Source organism: Phyllostomus discolor, chromosome 6, assembly GCF_004126475.2.
Source record: "Phyllostomus discolor isolate MPI-MPIP mPhyDis1 chromosome 6, mPhyDis1.pri.v3, whole genome shotgun sequence".
NCBI lineage: Eukaryota > Metazoa > Chordata > Mammalia > Chiroptera > Phyllostomidae > Phyllostomus > Phyllostomus discolor.
Genome location: NC_040908.2, coordinates 111,979,998 through 111,999,551, shown reverse-complemented (window position 1 = coordinate 111,999,551; position 19,554 = coordinate 111,979,998). Strand labels below are relative to the sequence as shown.

The following is a 19,554-nucleotide window of genomic DNA, read 5'->3' as shown; positions in this document are numbered from 1 at the left end:
CAGTGGATTCTTTTGGAGCCATTTAATTCCTAAGAGAAGACATGTCTACTAATTTTTAAGAGGTAGAAAGGCTTCTTAAAGCTGGGAAGAACATGTGCCCTCGGTGTTGTCATCATCTGTCATGTGACAAGCTCTCTATCCCTGTTCCCCAGCTCTCTAGCCACAGTCTGGGCTAGGACAGTAAGAGAAAGCACTTAATAATATTTTTTTTTGGCATAACAATTGCAGATTTTAATTCCAAGGCCAGGCAAAATGAAAGTAATGTAGCAAAACTCACTTGGCAGAATGTTTTCTCTATTTTCATGTAAAACATGTGGTAATGGTAAATTCTAAGAAGCCACTGGCAAGACACAAATCTCAGTCTTCCAAACAACAGACCAATTGACATTAAGAAAGAATCACTTGAAAAGGCCAAAGAAGCTCTATATACCCACAGGCACAAAGGCTCTTCCTCAATGGCATCTTGTATTTTCATGCTTAGCTGTTTAATACAGCCATGTGGATGAAAAGCATTAACTATATTTATTGAAGACAGAAGCCATATTCCTCCGTTTTTTGGGGTTTTTTTGTACAAAGTCTAGCTCACAGTGGTGGGCTTACCTATGTTTCATGAACAAAGTAGCATTCTATATACAAATTTCCTAAGAAATCAACTACTATTGATAACATCCCAGTTGTCTCATTGCACCTCATTCTGATCACAGAAACAGATATTGAAACAGACCAAAGAACAGGATATGGCTAATCCAATTTAGGATAGCTCATCAAGTCTCAGTAGGCTAATTCAATTTATGACATCACCAAGTCTCAGGGTTTATAGTGATGCATTCCAAAGAAGTGATAATGTAGCAGAAAGGGTAAACAAAAATCTACATCAAGGGCATCCAAAAACTTTGTTAGTGTTCATAAGAGTTACTACCACAAGGGGAGAATATGGTTACTGATCATGGTCTATTTCTGTACACAAAAATCTCTCCCGCTTACTTCCTATATCTTAATTGTTTCTACAGTATCCATTGCTGACCAGATAAGCATATAAATGAAATAAAGCTGATGCTAGCTGTTATTTATTTGAATTCATATTTCAAAAAGGCTTTTCTAACTGTCTAATGTTTTCCTTGGAGGATTAAGGGTAACAAAGCCTCAGGTTCTTGGGAGACAAAGCATTGGTTTTTCACAGCAGGTAATTTTAAAAAAACCCTGTCGGCAGTGACTAGTTAATACAGGTGATCGGAAATGCAGGTTCATGTTCACACATTCACATATTGGAACATTAGACATTTGGGTGCTCACTGACCTTCGGGTTGGTATTGTGCTATAATCGTAACCGTCTGTCCAGCCCCCTTTAGTGCAGCCGCAGCCTGTTCATGGGATGCTCCACGCAGGTCAATGCCATTCACCTGAAAGATAGGAAGGCAGAGAATTCTGGTGTTTCATAAGCCATATCTTTCTGGTAGAAGAAAACACGTTTCCCAAAGCTGAGAGGCTTTCTAAGATAATGTCACCTGCCTGAAAACCCCTCATGTCCTACCCAGGCATTTGTGTGTCAACGTAGTAGTTTTTATGCTCTTGAGTTTTAGTTAGTAGACTCATCAAATTTCATCTTGTGATGTTTGTGCTATGGTCTGACCAGGCTGAAACTTCTTTGTATACCCACAACCACCAGGATTTAATGCATTTAATATGCCTCTGTGAGTTTCCTAGATTTGTGGGGTAGATAGGAGCCTTCAAAACTAGAGGAAAAACAGGATAATAAAGAGAGACACATAATGTACATAGACAAGTATGTGCTGACAAATTAATAAATTCAGATGAGGTTGCGGGGACACTGCATGGAATGGCGCTGACTGCCCGCCAGAACCCCCCTTGGTCATATGCCTGGTCCTGTCATCCTAAGCTCGGTTAGATAGCCCTGAGCCTTTTTCCAAAATAAACCCGACTGCCCATTTCTCATGTGCAATTCCATCATGAATTCTGACAAAATGAAATAAAGAATGCCTGGAGTTTATGTTGCTGCTGTTAACTCCTATTTTGGGGCCTGTGTCAAAAGAGAAACAGAGCATCTAAAAACAAGCACAAAACTCTGCTGAGAGAGAAAATTCATTCTTAAGTCAAATTTAATGAGAAGCAAAAGCTAAAGTCTTTCTCAAATCAATTCAGTCTAAGTCAACACAATATAATTACTGAGAACTTTTCAGTGACAGGGCTGTCTGTCTGCCCCAGGAGAGGGATGGTGGGTGGGGAACAAGGTGAACAAGACAAGCCCTAGAAAGCTTTTCTGCTTCAACTGAACACATAGTCTAAGTCCAGCTTTCTAGCCTACTCAGAGGGTTGTTTTTGCAGATGACATCAGCATTCTGCTTCTTTTTATTTAGAGAGAAGATGGCCACAGCCCATGAAAAAGAATAAAGGAACTGATCAGTTTATCTACACATAAAATATAGGTTCTTAGTTGGCCTCTCATGAATCCTCTTTGACAATGACACTGGATGGGTCAGGGGTTACTGCTCTGTGTCTCTGTTAGGTCTGGAATATCTGTAATCCTCAATTCTACATCCTGGTCCTCTCACAATTTGTTAGAGTCTCCTTATTCACTTCTATAATATTCTTGGCTTCTTCCCTCGCATTCTATTCTGGTGAACTCTGTACTGAGACCATTGGCTACACAGTACATTGGGAAGTGCACTGAGCTAGGCTTGGTCTGTCAGTGCCCCTCACTAGCTGAGTCACTGTTGTGTCAGTGGCCTGAACCTCAGTTCTCTCCTGTCTGAGTGAGTCTCAAAGAGTTCTGACTCTAACTGTCCCTGTAAACTACACAACTTCAGATTAAGTTCTTGGAGGATGAAAGTCATTTCAGAGGTTGTCCAGTCATTGAAGTCAGAAGTATGACTCAGAGCTGGAAGAGACAGGAAAAGTAATTTGATCTGGGCTTTTGCCTACAGGAAGCTGAATGCACAAGTCATGGACCAGATAACCTCTTCTCTGGTCAAACAGTTAGCTTTTTATTAAAAATAATATACACTTTTAGTAAATGAATTCTAATGTTTCAGAAAAATATTTAAGGAAAAGTAAAACGTCCCTTCACTGTGTGCATTGCCACGGTGACCCTGTTAGCAGTTTCTTCTGCATCCTTTATAGAAATCTACTGTCTGTACACGCAGGCATGTGACTTGCTTCTTTCTCTACATATTTTCACATATTATTACCTTTTTTTAAATGCATAGGATCATATTATATATATAATTCTATAACTTGTTTTTGTTTTGCTTTACATTTAAGCATATATGTCGGACATCTTCAATACCAGCTGATATCATTCTACCTGTTTAATGGGAGCCTATTCTATGGCATGGCTGTACCAGGATTTTTTTCAGTATTATCCCTACTTATGTGGTTACAGTTTTATCCACCCTTTTGCTACCACAAACACTTAAAAATGTGTTTCTGAAGGGTAAATTCCCTGAAAATACAGGAGTAGACAAAAGTAGGTTTACAGTTGTGAGCACATAAAACAGTTTACTCTTGTATTATTTAATTATTTAATTATTTATTATTACTATTATTAGCCTATGTTTGCCCACCCCTGTATATCTTAGAGAGCTTTCTTCATTCACACATTGTGATATATGGTCAACTTTTTAAAATAACTGGAGTGTTCTATTATTCAAGGTAAAACAACTTATTTTACCAATGCACAACTGATGGACCCTTACATTGCTTCAGCATTTTGCTATTATAAACAACCCTGTAATAAATATCATTCAACAATAAGTTGTGGAATAAAAGGTATGAGTATTAAATTTTGATAGCTATTGCCAAGTTGCCTCCAAAAATGTAACATTAATTTATACTCTCACAAATAATATAAAATTGGCTACTTTTCATACTCTTGTAAAAATTGCACATATATCAATATTTGCCATCTTTACCATTTTTATAGGTAGACAACTGTATTTAATTTTTTGCAAGTCTCCAATTATGAGGTTAACCATCTTTTTATATGTTTGATGATTATTTACATTTCTTTTTGCATGAAAGTCCTCTTCACTTAATTTATTTTTTATTTTGATAGTTTGCTTTTTAAAAAATTTATCTGCATGTTAAAAAGATTAGTGCTCCATCTTACATAACTATTACAAATATTCTTACTAGTTTGGTATTTGTTTGTTGTGTTATTATATTTTAACTGTTTTAACTTTTCCCTTGTATGCTATTTCTTGCCATGCAAGAAGTTTAAAATGGACTTTGGATTTCCAGCCAAGATGGAGATTTAGGTAGATACACTTTGCCTCCTTGCACAACCAAAAGAAGGACAACAATACATTTAAAAGCAAAAAATAACCAGAACTGCCAGAAAATCAAACTGTGTGAAAGTCTAACAATCAAGGAGTTAAAGAAGAAGTATTCATTCAGACTGGCAGGAGGGACAGAGATGGATAGCCTGGGTGGGGAGGACTTGTGGCAAGGCAGCAGCTGGAGGACTGGGCAGTCCCACATAAGTATGCTGATAAACTGGTAGGAATAAATGGGGAGCAAGATAGATCACACAACCCAGAGTTCCAGCGTGGGAAAGAAAGCCTCAAAACCTCTGGCTGTAAAAATGCATGGGGGTTGCAAAAGTGGCAGGAAAACTCCAAGCCTCATGAGAGAGTTCATTAGAGAGACCCACAGGGTCCTAGAATGTACACAAGCCTGCCCACCTAAAAATCAGCACCAGAAGGGCCTAATTTGCTTGTGGGTAGTAGAGGACATGACTGAAAGCCCTCCAAGAGCTGAGCAAGTGACATTGTTCCCTCTCAGACCTGTCTCCCAAATATAGTGCCACAATCCAGCAACTTGGGTTGCCCCACCCTGGCAAATGCCTAAGGCTCTGTCCCTTACAATGCAACAGGTACACTGAGGCAAAAAAATATGGCTCAGGTAAAAGAACAGACCAAAACTCCAGAAAAAGAGCTAAGAAATGAAGAGATAGCCAACCTATTAGATGCACAGTTCAAATCACTGGTAATCAGGATGTTCACAGAAATGGTTGAGTATGGCCACAAAATAGAGGAAAAAAGTGAAGGCTATGCAAAGTGAAATGAAAAATATACAGGGAACCAACAGTGAAGGGATGGAAACTGGGACTCAAGTCAACAATTTGGAGCAGAAGGAAGAAACAGACATTCAACCAAAACAGAATGAAGAAATGAGCATTCAAAAAAAAGGGAAGAGAGGCTTAGGAACCTCCAGGACAACTTTAAAAATTCTAACATCTGAATCATAGGGGTGCCAGAAGGAGAAGTGCAAGAAATTGAAAACTTATTTGAAAAAATAATGGAGAACTTCCCCAATCTGGCAAAGGAAATAGACTTTCAGGAAGTCTAGGAAGCCCAGAGAGTCTCAAAGAAGTTGGACCCAAGGGAGCACACACCAAGGCACATGATAATGGCGTTACCCAAGGTTAAAGATAAGGAGAGAATCTTAAAAGAAGCAAGAGAAAAGAAGACAATTACCTATAAAGGAGTTCCCATAAGACCAGCAGCTGATTTCTCAAAAGAAACCTTGCAGGCAAGAAGGGGCTGGAAAGAAGTATTTGAAGTCATGAAAGGCAAGAACTTACATCCAGGATTACTCTATCCAGCAAAGCTATCATATAGAGTGGAAAGGGCAGATAAAGTGCTTCTCAGATAAGGTCAAGTTAAAAAAGTTCATCATCACCAAACCCTTATTGTATGAAATGTTAATGTGGCTTATCTAAGAAAAAGATGATCAAAAACAGGAACAGTAAAAGGACAACAAACTCACAACCAGCAACAACTGAACCTAAAAATACAAAGCAAAAACAAAAACAAACCAAACAAGTGGGACAGGAACAGAATCACAGAAATGGAGATCATATGCAGGGTTATCAGTGAGGAGGGGGTCGGGGGGAGAATGGGGGAAAAGGTACAGGGAATAAGAAGCATAAATTGTAGTTACAAAAATAGATAGAGTGAGGTTAAGAATAGTATAGGAAATGGATAAGCCAAAGAACTTATATGCATGACCCATGGAGGTGAACTAAGGGGGAGGACAATAAAATACACTTTAAAAAGTTTAAAATGTTTTATAAACTCACAATTATTTTTTTTTCCTTTTAGCTTTTGAGTTTTGTATTATTTTCTAATATGTTTAACAAATTACCCATGTTTTCTTTTAGTACATCCACAGTTTAATTTTTAGCCGTTTAATTTTTCTTTTACTGGAATAGATTTTGGTGTTTAATATGAGAACCAGGTGAACAACTGCTGTATTTTGGACCTTTCCTTTATAGAATCAAATTTCTACACCTTTCAATATTCCAATTAGACTCTAAATTTCCTCAAGTTAGTCAACTAAAGGAACATGAAAAAGTAAGAAGAAACAAAAGATCTGGAGTCACAGAGAAGTGAGTTTGAAACCTGAGTCTACCAGTTCTATCTATGTAACTTGGAAAAGTGACTTAAATTCATTGAACTTCAGTTTCCTTACCTGTAAAATGAGTATATTAGATACATATCAGGGCTATTGAATGAAATAAATGAGAAAATATCTGTAAAGCCTTTAACACAAAGCCTGGCACAAATAGGCATTCAGCAAATAGTATCTGTATTCCTTCAAAGAGCTGTGATTATAAGTGATTAAATAAAATCTAATGCAAATAACCAATACAAAATATAGTATATGGGTTACTTCATTTTTCCCCCCTTAGGAACACCAACTTCAGCACAGGAAGAGACTTAGAAACTTGCTCAGCCAGCACTTACACATTAGAGATAACCTCCATTAAATGAAGGGACTTGCCCTAAGTCATATCAGAGTTTGTACAGGGTGAGAACCAGCCAGGGCTTCTCTGTTTTCCCTGGAGCAGACATTCCCTATGACGGGTGTGTGTTTGTTTTCCACTGGACCAGGAATAACTGAATCTTGTTTGCCTTAGGCCCTTTTCTACATGGGTCTCCCCATTTGTAGTGCATTTGATGCTGCTCTTATCCTGAAGAATACCCCCTTGACTGTGCTCCTGTTGATTTTCCTCCAGGTTTTAGCATGCATGTTCTCCTTCAGTCTTTCAAAATTTCAAGGTCACTTTGGTTCTTATTTTTATCCCTGTGGTTTGAGTTTTTATCAGTAATCTTTGCTCAAATAGCAGCTTCAGAAAAATTCAAAAACAGTTTACATCATTGACATGGCATTTTAAAATATCAAGTGTGACACAGCCTCATATATTTATTACTTCTATTTTTCTGCTTCAGTTTGAATTTTCTCTTCTTGAAGCATGGACTGGGAGATTGGATGCCATTAATTAGTGTTGAGATGAATAGTGATAGTCATTGTTAACATTCACTGATTATCAGGTGTGCTTGTATTATAGGTGATATTTACACATTTTCTCACTTAATCTTCAGAAGTCTGAGATTATTTTTCTGATTTTATAAATAAGAAAACTGAGCCCAGAGGGAATCACTAACTTGTTCAAGGTTAAATAGTTGCAAGAGGTTAAGAATTTTAAATAGTCTAACTAAAACTCTTGAGCTGTTAACTACCATTTCCTATTGTTCTTCTCTCAGTATCCTATCTAATTCTAAGGGTCTATGCCTGCAAGATTCCAGTTCTGAAGTTTGCTTTCCAAGATTCCTGAGACTGACAGCACACCCTTGGGTGTGACACTCTGGTCAGCTCAGCAATGGGCCAGAGCAACTGGGTTTAGACATTATGACCCAGCTTATGATGATCAGATCATGTAGAGCTGAAGCAGAAGGCTTGGGGAGACCAGAAAAATCCCATCTATTGCCATCTCTTTATGTACACAACTGTGCTTGGATCATAGAAGTCATTAAATTCCATTTGTTATGACATCCTTTTCATAACCAAGACAGTAATGGATAGGAAGTTTAGAACTTCTAGTTAATTCAAGTAGTTATAAGGTGGTGGTGGTGGTTGTTTTTTCAGATGCTGATGTGAAAGAGAATGATGTACCATGTTCAGAGTTAAATTTTTTTTTAAGATGAGCATTATGTTTGCTACTTTAGACACTAGGGCTGCTGGCCCAGGGATCAGGAATTCTCTGAATAAATAACTCTATGCTCTCTAGTATTTCTTAGTATTATAGAAAAGATAATATCAGAATGAGAGAATTTCAGAAATGTAGAGAACCTTTGGGATAATCTGTAGCCACCAATGTATACCTTTAAGCTGATACAACCACATTATTCATATGTGCTTCCCACCACCCCCAGCCATGTTGAACCTTTTCATTTCTCTGATTCGGGCATTTGTGCATACTTGCAAGACTACTTTCCTTATCTAGAACATAATTTTACACCCCTTCACTTGGAAAAATTCTCCTAGTCCTTAAAGATTCAGTCTGAACAGACTTGTGGAATGTGCTTATTTGCGAACTCCTAAAGGAAGAGCTTGTCTTGCTGGAACTTGTGTCCCTAGCATAGGGCCTGGCAAATGGCAGGTGCATAAGAACTGAAGAGGTGAATGAATAGACAAGGGAATGTGTGAAGAATGTATTTGCACTACATTATTCCAAGCCAGTGGTCATCTAAGCTTTATGTGACCCTCAGTTAAATGACCTCACTCCCTTTTCTGCTCCTTCATATAATTCTCACCAAGTGACAATTTGCCTCTGCTTGCATGCATATGAGGCCAGTTATGGCAACACAGATATTCACTACAATTATTTTCCTTTAATGTGCTCCTAGTGAACTATCTACAGCTAAATGCAGTGCTGGTACAAATTTCATTTCCTTAAAATATCCATTTTAGTCATTTCCTTTTCCAATTCAAGTGAACCAAAGTGACATATAGACACTGTTGAGCAATTGACTATTCAGCAGGAGACAAAGACAGGTAAACTGAAAATTAAGTATCTAGTGGTAAGTGCTATGACAAGAACAGGTCAGAATGTTCTGGGACACAGAGGAGGGGGAGGGGCCCTTCTGAGGTATGAGGAGGTATAAGAAGGCTTTCTGGAAGGGGTGACATCAGCAACAAGATCTGAATGAGTTATCCAGGAAGGGCTGTGGACAGAGGGAAGGGCAGAGGGGTAGCAAGAGATTCTAGGCAGAGAGGGAGGCAGATTGGGTAGTGTGGAGGTGAGTAAGGGTATGGTACATTTGAAGAAAAGAAAGTCATTGTTACTGAAGGGCAGAAGAAAGAAAAGAAAGTGGGAAAGAGGTGAGAGATGAGGTAAGAGAAATGAAGATGGTGATGGTGTGGAGGTGATGTTGATCACTAACTTGTCTATTCTTAACTCTGGCAGGCACAGTTCTAAGCATTTTCTAAACATAATTGGTATATATACCAATTCCCTTAACCCTCACAAAAGCTCTATGATGTAAGAACACATAAAAATGCCCATTTTATTGACAAATCCACTGGGGCAGAGACAGATTAGATAACTTGCCCAGGGTTTCACTGGTAAATGGTACAGCCTGGAATTGTAACCAGGTAGTCTGGTTGAAGAGTCTGCATTCCTAACCATGAAACATTACTGTATCTCAAGGATTTGGTGGTACAGACATAAGACGTTTTAGTAAATTTGGAGTTTATTGTGCCTGCAATGGGTAACCATTCCTTAGCTTAGAATTGAGAAATGTTATTTCAGCATTATTGCTTACAGCTAGAGAAAACACAAAGAATAATCAGGAGCCCTGTGCTCTCACCAGCCCTATTAAGAAGAGCCTCCCAAGTTGAATTTGTCCCTTTGGAGATTCTGCTGAGGGGGCAGCACTACTGTTGTGGCTGCTGAGGTTTTCCTTTCCCGCTCATGTCATCCATCTGCTATGGAAACAGTGCTGTGGGAAGACCACTGGGTTTAGACTTGCAAAGGATAGGATTCAAGTCTTGGTCTCCTTATTTACCAAATCTATGGCCTTGGAAACTTGGGTAAGTTACTTAGCTCCTTTGGCCTTCAGTTTTCTCATATTCAACAAAAGGTATTAACTTTTAATTTTGTTGGGTTGTTGTTTGGATATTTAGAGATAATACAAACAAAATACTCAACATAATACTTGGCACATTGAGTATGTACTCAATCAGTGGTGGCTATTTGTATTATAGCATATCCATTATCTACGAAATCCAGACTTCAGAATGGCTTTTTTTTAGCAATAATAAAATGAAGGAATAGATTAGGTATAAGATTGTCTTGGAATAGTTAAGAGTAGCTAAGAAATACAAGTTTAACAGAATTATTAACTGTGGAAAAAGATAAAGGGGTGACCCAGTGGGAAAGGGCTAGATAATTGACACTAGATTTCAATTAAAATAAGTCCAGTGCAGAACACAAAGGACCATTTCAAGCAAATTATTTCACTGTTGGGGGTCTGGTTGGTAAGTGGCAAGGGGACAGCAGGGAAGAAAGTGGGGCAGAATCAAACAATTTCTCCTTTATTTAGAGACTAGAGATAGTAAGATCAGCAGATATATTACCAGTGAATTGAATAAATGTAGAAGGCTCCATCTTTTCTCATGAGGGAAAAAATCTATTTCCATTTTCCTGAGGTGATGTGATGTAGTGAGGTGGAAATTTGGGTCAGTTGCTAACTCGGCCACTAATGGACTCAGGCCAGTGGGTATACTGCTGTGGAAACAGAAGCTGCTGGGTCCCCCCATCTCTAGAGTCCCTGTGATTCCAGATTCAATGATTTCCATGGTTTAAAAATAACATCTCAAAGTGCTTTACAGTCAGAAAGCTGTTTTCCCACCTCACATTTCTTACCAAACAAGGTGAAACATAAACAAACAAATGTAATAGAAGCATTCTCATGTGTTAACTGATCCTTATCACATACTTGTATAGGAGGCAAGGAAACTATAAATATCCCATTTAATCCTGAATGGTGAACAAGCTGAGGTGGTTGGTATAGAGCACAGAGAGAGGGGGAGAACAGACATGGTACCCACACAAGTGGACCTTGAATGCCAAGTTAAGAAGTTTTGTCAGCCTTGGCCTGCATGGCTCAGTTGGCTGGACACCATCATGCAAAGTGAAGGGTGGCTGGTTTGAATCTCCAACAGGGCATGTGCCTGGGTTGCAGGTTCAGTCCCTGGTTGGGGTGATTGCTAGAGGCAACTGGTCAATGTTTCTCTCTCATATTGATGTTTCTCTCTAATATTAATGTTTTTCTCCCTCTCTTTCTCCCTTCCTTCCCTCTCTTCTCTCTCTGTCTCTCTCAACAACTAAATAAAATCTTTAAAAAAGAAGTTTTGTTAATAAGTGGCTGGGGGAGGGCTTTACAGAGGCATCAAACACAATTTGATTTGTGTTGGTGGGTAACCAGGGTAACAATGAAATGTTGGGGTTGAAGAACTAAGTGATCAAGAATTGGATAATCAGATGGGAGACTATGGCAATGTTCCAAGTGGTAGGTGATGAAGACCTGAACTAGAAAAATGAGAATGGAATTTATAATGGGAAATGAACACAGACTTGAGAGAGGGCACAGAAGGAGGTTCCACGGAGCTATTCTCCTCAGATACCTCTGGGAACAAAATAGAGTTTAAATAATACGTGTAGTGCTGAATGAATGGAAGATGAGAGATGAGAAGGGTGATTAGAGGGAAGATGATACCTTTAATCAAGATGAGAACACAATCAAGATGAGAACACAGGGTGAAAAGTGGGTTTGGACAAAAGGATAATTCATTTTAAGACACATAGAATTTTCTGTATCTGCTGGACATCTCGTAGGCAGTTGGAAAATATCTGTCTGGAGCTTAGAAAAATAGTTCACGTTAATCATTTTAGTCTTGGTGTTTCTAAGGTGAGTGCCCTGATATCACTAGACACAGATGGAGAAGAGTCTTGTATGAAATAGGGATACTAAGAGAACCCACTTCACAGAGTTGCTGTAAGGTTAGATTAGTTAATGCATGTAAAACACTTATAATAGGGCCTGGTATATAGGACATGCAATTGTTAGCTGTCATTGACCTTTTCCCTGACACACCCAAAGTACCATCTGGGCAAGTATAAAGTTATCTCAGTAAAGACTCAGCAGACCCAAGGTAAGTGCTGGGGACACAGACATTGCAAGAGGAAGCACAGTGCCCTGGAAAGCCCTGTCCTAGCAGGGCTTTCTGTCCCCTCCTGCAGATACTCTATCTCATTTTGGGCAGTCCCTTTACCTCTCTGGGCCTCAGCTCCCTCATCTGGAAGGAGAGCCTCATGCTAAATCTCTGAGGTCCCTTCCTCTGCCTAATAAACAAATATATTCCATACACAATCCATATTTTGTTGACAACTTGAGAAAAACAAACAGTTCATTCAGCATTAAACTTTTAAATACCCTCTAGCACATCTCAGAGTGAATGAACTAAAAATTGTATTTGAAGTGGAAATTTCTAATTAAATTCCCTCTCCTCCCGGAGGCTGTTACACTTGGTGGAGAGTGATAACATTTCTGACAGTTGCTGCATGAGAGCTCAAGACCAGAATCCTGGAGCAGAGGCAAAATGAGAAACTGATATTGAATATTTACATGCCTTAGCAGTTACAATTAGCTCCCTTTTAAATATGGCTTGCTGATGCAAAAATGGGCATGTATTAAAAAAGAAACCTTTAAAAATGTTTCGGTTTACCAGGGTGTTTATAGAGGGCTGATCATTTTAGAGCCTTTAACTAAAAATGATAAAATATAGTTTAGCTATCCAAATCCACTTACCGCTGGCCAAAACACAGTAAATAACTTTCAGGATTCATGCATTTTGAGTAATTAGGTTATATCTTATAAGAATATGTAAATAAAAATAGTTGAAACCTTCCTTATATGTGTTATAAAATATAAGGCAGTCCTAGTATCTTGAGCTCTGATTTTTCTCTTAAGTCTAGATTTCTATACCTATCAGCTTGACTCTTCAGTTGGATGTCTAAGATTTTTCAAACTCATCATGCTGAAAAGCAAACTCTTAATTTCCTTCTAACCCTTTTCTACTTTCTACTTTTCTACTTTCAGCAACTATTAATACTAACATCAAGTGCTCAAACCAGCATCTACATGCTGACCTTAATTCCCTTTCCCTCCCACCTCCCCTTGTAATCCATCAGCAGGTCGTGTACTTCAGCTCTGAACCATATTTCAATTCCACCAACTTCTCTCCAACTCCCCCCTGTTCCCCTGGGCCAGGCCACCGTCCCTCCAGGGACATGGCCACAGCTTCTTTTGTGTGCTCTCTGCTGTCACTGTGGCTCCCCCACCCATCTCTACCCATTTTCGACCCAAGAGCCAGAATGATCTTTTCAGAGCATATATCATATCATGTTTCTTTTTTTGTTAAATTTTCTGGCTTCTTCTTGTACTTTGAATAAAATCCAAACAACTCACCATAACCTCAACTTGTCCTTCTGATTCTACCTCATTCAGCTACCTGCCTCCTTTACTGTTCTACAGCTACAAGGGCTTCATTCGGCTTCACCTACATCCAACTTCCTCTAGCCTTGGGGCACTTGTAGCAGCTGTTTTTCTGACTGTAGCACGCTTCCTTAGATCTTCTCACATTTGATCCCTTGTTTTTCATAAGTCTCAGATTAAAGGCCAATTCCTCAGAGAGTTCTTTGCTGACTACCCAATTTAAAGTAGCTTTCCACACTGTTGTTTGTGCCCATGAGTGGGATTACAGGGAAATGGGGGCGGGGAGATGGTGGAAGAAGGTATAGCGGGGATAAAAAGATGATGGAAGGGGACTTTAGTTGGGGTGATGAACACACAGTACAGTGTACAGATGATGTGTTGTGGAATTGTGCACCTGAAACCTGTGTAATTTTGCTAACTAGTATCACCCCAATAAATTCAATACAAAGGAAAAAACCTCCAATTATTCCTTTCAAGATTGAAGAAAAGAAGCAACACACTTCTATCAAAGGCAGCAAAACAATGAGTTATTGGCAGTTCTTTCTTTCAGAACAGTTGTTTTCAGTTCTCTGAGCTGTGTATCTCAGTTTTATCAACCTAATACAAAATATTACTCTAAGATCATGCCTTACATATTTGTAAATTTGAACCCTAATAGAATGTGTTTACATTTAATATAGAAGTTAAAATAAAATCACAGCCATTATACTTCAGAATTATTAAACTAACCCTTAAACAAGAATTCTTGATATGTATTTAATTAGCACATTCAATATAACAATAGGCTAAGGGAAAAATAGTATTACTACAAACAGAGAGCAACCATACATACCCCTAGTTTGCCTTGGATAGTTTCTGTTTACTCCTGTTGCTCTGATATCCTATCCATGTTAGCACTCATCCCAGGTGATTCATTTTATAACAAATTATCTACATTGTTCTATTGTATACATCACCATCATCATCAACAGTTGTATGAAAATGAGTTGGGATGCTTTCTGTTCAGTCAGATCCCCCTCATGGGCATAGCTTTTATGCTCACAACTGTCCTCAAGTAGCTAATCAAATGGTCCTGAGGAAGAACAGTTATTTGGTGCATGTAATTGTATTTATAAAAGAAGAGTGGGAGGTTGAAGAGAGTAAAGGGGATCAAATATATGGGGATAGAAGGAGACTAGACTTTGGGTTTTGAGCACACTAGGCAATATATAGATGATGTATTATAGAACTGTACGCTTGAAACCTACATAATCTTATTAACCAATGTTACCCCCATAAACTTAATTTAAAAAGGTATACCTAGACAAATATAATATTTGAAAGATCTTAAGATAAAATAAATAAATAAATAAATAGTTTTCCAGCCTATCTTTAACATCCAGTTTTAATTCCTTATAGAACTTAGGCCTACCTGATGTTTTGCTTGTTTGTTATCTCACCCACCCCAAGAAATGCTCCCTGTGGGTAGGGATTTTGCCCCTTTTACCTCTAAACCTCTGATGCCTGGAATACTATGTAGATACTTAATATTTCTTGAATTAATAAATGCTTATGACTGTTAAATCATGTAACTTTATTTAAATGATTAAAATTTATTTAACAATCTTTTATTGTATATTTATTAAGAGCAAGGTACTGATCAGAGGCCTTTTCAGAGGGTATTTGTCACGTAGCTAGAGAATGGTTGATTAAACTGAACTCAATGGATCAGAATCTTTGAGAGTGTGTTGCAGGAGATAGCACTGGAAGAGCTCTGAGACTGTGCTGCTGTTGTTGGCCAGGGGCTAGCATCCCAGTCGCCAGGCAACACCTTTTAGCACTTAGGTAGCAGCTACGAATGAGCAGCCACAGGGGAAATAAAGGCAGGGCCCTCACTACTGCAGTCTAACAAGAACAGTCTAACAAGAACGTAACACAAGAGGCTAAAAGCAAAGAAGGACATGCCTCACTTGGTGACCCAGTAGTCCTCAGCCTGGTTTGATAACACTATCAGGCATTCCAAACAACACAAGTAAACTATGATAGTGCAGAGGGTGAGCCCTTGAAAGTCTGTGTGTATTATTTCCATTAGCTGGGTAAAGGAAAACCTTGAGACTGTGTATTTATTCCAAGGCATAGAAGGGGGACGAGGGGGTGTATGGTGCCTAAAGAAAAGCCCCTAAAACAACTTTGGTTAATTGCCTGCCTCTGTCATGTATGCAAAATGAACAAATAGAGTCTGGAGCAAGATAAGGATTTTGGCTAACAGACCCTCATACCTATGTTTGGGTAGTCATGTCTCCCCAGGGGGGAAGTTGGCACCATCATTACCCATCAATCAATATGTAACTCCCTCACCCACCTCCCATCAACTATAAGTCCTCAGAACAAAGGCCTCACTCTCTTGGCCCTCTTGGCCCTTTCTTGCCACATGGTAGGGGTGGCCCTAGATAGCCAGCCTCTGGCCAGGGACCCTGGCCACCCAGCCTCTGGCCACCCTGCTTTTGCCACCCTTGCTCTAGCCACCCTTACTTTTGCGTTCCTATTAGAACACTGCTACATTTGCTTTGGCTTTCCTATTAGAACTTAGCCATCCCTGCTCTAGCCACCCTTGCTTTTGTTCTTCCATTAGAACTTAGCACTAATAAACTTTCCTTGAACGTTAATAGGCTCGCTGATCTGTATTCTTTACTGCATCAGCAAGAACAGAGTTTCTGGGAGCTTCTGCCATAACATGTGGGCTCAAGAATCTTCACTTTTAAAATGCTCTCCAGGCTTAAGGGGAAAAAAAGGAAAAAAAAAAAGCTCTCTAATGAGAGGTGATCAGTCAGCTATGGGCACCTCTTATGCAGAGGTAGCTCCTTGTTCTTCCATGCAATCCTGCTGACCCTTCATTCATGCTCTACTTGATTCCTGTCTCAGACTGTGCTGTAACTTTGCTCGTATAAAAACTCTCTGTCCCTTTGGGGCTCTGTTGCCACTCAGGACTGGAAGAATGGCTTATACTTTGAAAGAGAATAAATTAAAGCAAAAACAGTGACCCATAAAACCAATGACAGATTCAGTCTCTTCATTCTAGGGCTCTATTCACCACATTGTGCTCTGTGCATGGGACTCTGTTGAGGCAAGTGTCTCTCTGGGTATCGTGGTGGAAATATCCTCGAAGCTCCCATTCCATGTCTCAGTGCCTTCTAAAACACTGTTGTTAAGGATAAATTCACCCAAATTCCAAAACTGCTCAGGCAAAGGGTCAAACTCTGGGGGGTGAAACTTAAATCCTGTTCTCAAAAATCTGCTTGTCACCTCACCTTCTATTCTGACATGAGGTGTTGTATGTGTCCAGACTGACAGATTCCTTTAGGTTAGGGTCCTGTTTAAAGCTGAGGTTTTTCCTTGATGGATGGTGGTAATCACAGCAACCTTCTGAGTTTGCTCAGCATGCTATCCCTTTTGAAATCAGTAGACTGACTGCAAATACTCATTTATTTATTTTTATTTTTTCAATATATTTTATTGATTGTGCAGTTGTCTCATTTTTTCCCTCCCCTTTAATCCCCTCTGCCCTGCATCCCTCCCACCAGGATTCCCCCTGCCTCCCACTTTAGTTCATGTCCATGGGTTGTACATATAACCCACTTTAGCTTCTCCATTTCCTATATCATTCTTAACCTCCCCCTGTCTATTTTGTATCTACCATTTATGCTTCTTATTCCCTGTATGTTTTCCCCCATTCACTCCCCTCCTCCTCCCTGCTGATAACCCTCCATGTGATCTTCATTTCTGTGATTCTGTTCCTTTTCCAGTTGTTTGCTTAGTTTCTTTTAATTGTTTTTATGTTCAGTTGTTCATAGTTGTGAGTTTGTTGTCCTTTTACTGTTCATATTTTTTATCATCTTTTTCTTAGATAAGTCCTTTTAACATTTCATATAATAAGGGCTTGGTGATGATGAACTCCTTTAACTTGACCTTATCTGGGAAGCACTTTATCTGCCCTTCTATTATAAACGATAGCTTTGCTGGATAGAGTAATCTTGGATGTAAGTTCTTGCCTTTCATGACTTCAAATACTTCTTTCCAGCCCCTCCTTGCCTGCAAGGTTTCTTTTGAAAAATCATCTGCTAGTCCTATGGGAACTCCTTTGTAGGTAACTGTCTCCTTTTCTCTTGCTTCTTTTAAGATTCTCTCCTTATCTTTAATCTTGGTTAATGTCATTATCATGTGCTTGGTGTGTGCTTTCTTGGGCCCAACTTCTTTGGAACTCTCTGGGCTTCCTGGAGTTCCTGAAAGTCTATTTCCTTTGCCAGATTGGGGAAGTTCTCCTTCATTATTTTTTTCAAATAACTTTTCAATTTCTTGCACTTCTTCTTCTTCTTCTGGCACCACTACAATTTGGATGTTGGAATGTTTAAAGTTGTCCTGGAGCCTCTCCTCACTTTTTGGAGTCCTTATTTTTTCATTCTGTTTTGGTTGCATGTCTATTTCTTCCTTCTGCTCCAAATCATTGATTTGAGTCCCAGTTTCCTTCTCTTCACTGTTGGTTCCCTGTATATTTTTCTTTATTTCCCTTTACGTAGCCTTCACTTTTTCCTCTATTTTGCGACTATACTCAACCATTTCTGTGAACATTCTGATTACCAGTGATTTGAACTGTGCATCTGATAGGTTGACTATCTCTTCATTGCTTAGGTCTTTTTCTGGAGTTTTGATCTGTTCTTTCCTTTGGGCCATATTTCTTTGTCTGAGCACTCCTGTTATGTTGTAAGGGATGGAGCCTTAGGCGTTTGTCAGGGTAGGCAATCCTTATCACTGCATTGTGGTGCTGTATGTAGGGGAAGTGTCAGGGAGGGGACAATGATGCTTATTCAGCTATCCATCCACTTTCAGTCACTTCCTCTGCTACCCATAAGCAAATTGGGCCCCCTCATACTGATTTCCAGGTAGGTGGGTTTGTGTGCATTCTAGGACCCTGTGGGTCTCTCCATCGAATTCTCCTGTGAGGCTGGGAGTTTCTCCCACTGCTGCAACCTATGGGTTTTTTTCAGTCAGAGGTTTTGAAGCTTTCTTTTCCTGAGCTAGAACTCTGGGTTGCTTGGTCTGTATCTCTCCCCAGTTGTTCCTCCTGGTTTTTCCACACATGAGTGTGGGACTGCCTGGTCCTCTAGCCACTGCCTTGCCATGGGTTCTCTCCACCCTAGCTGCTCATCTGCACCCCTCCTACCAGTCTGGATGAACGTTTTTCCTTTAAATGCTTTGTTGTCAGACTTTCATACAGTTTGATTTCCTGGCAGTTCTGGTTATTTTTTGTTTTTTAATTTGTTGTTGTCCTTTTGATTGCATGAGGAGGCAAAATGTGTCTATCTATGCCTCCATCTTGACTGGAAGTTCTATTTTTTTAAAACCTAATTTTCTATGGTTTCTAAAATTAAACTATCTCTAAATTTAATTACCTGTTAAAAACACCATTGATAGGAAATTGATTAAATGAATTATTAAATACCCATACAATGAAATGCTATGCAGCCATAAAAGCAATGACATGCATGTCTAATATGCTGATACTGAAAAATATCAATGATACATTGATATTTTAGCAATGATACATTGCTAAATTAAAGAAAAAACACATTGCAAAACTGTATGTATATATAACCCTGACTGTTTAAAAAGGGGTATATAATCTGACAGAGCGTGCCCGAAAGTTTAAACAACCCAATGTTAAATGCTAATGGCAGTTTCAAAGGGCTATGGTGGTGAGGTCATGGTGGATGAGAAAAGCTGGAGAGAAGGCATTGTATCATATTTTACAGCCTGTAGTAGTATCTCAGTAACTTTTAAGTGAACATGTATTGCCATAACAAGTTTCAAAGGTATATAAGAAGTTTTAACTATTGCGTTCAGGGTTTGTGTTACTTTGACAATAAAAAACAAAAAGCACTGCTAAAATACACTAGAACTACAGTGATGTTTACAGAAAAACTGAGTAAATTCGAATAATCAAATTTTTAAACACTACATAGATTAATTCAATAGATATTTACTGAGTGTCTTCTTTGTGGCAGTCTTTAGACTAAGTTTTGGGGATGCCTCGGTGAGGAAAGCAATGGCTCTGCCTTCAGTGACTTAAAGTCTAAGATAAGCTCTCAACTAGGTATGGAAATGTGGGGAAGGGATAGATATTTTTTTGTTCTTAAAATGTCAGATTTAGGGATCA

General features: G+C 39.0%; 1 protein-coding gene across 26 annotated transcripts in view; it reads right to left on the bottom strand.

Moving 5' to 3' along the window:
* Positions 1-19,554, bottom strand: part of DLG2 (discs large MAGUK scaffold protein 2) — a 1,904,207-nt gene that overhangs the window by 311,835 nt on the left and 1,572,818 nt on the right. For all 26 annotated transcript variants that reach the window (XM_036030125.1, XM_036030122.1, XM_036030121.1 and 23 more), the window contains one exon: positions 1,298-1,400. In XM_036030125.1, coding sequence (XP_035886018.1) covers positions 1,298-1,400 — 103 coding nt within the window. The remainder of the gene's footprint in view (positions 1-1,297; positions 1,401-19,554) is intronic.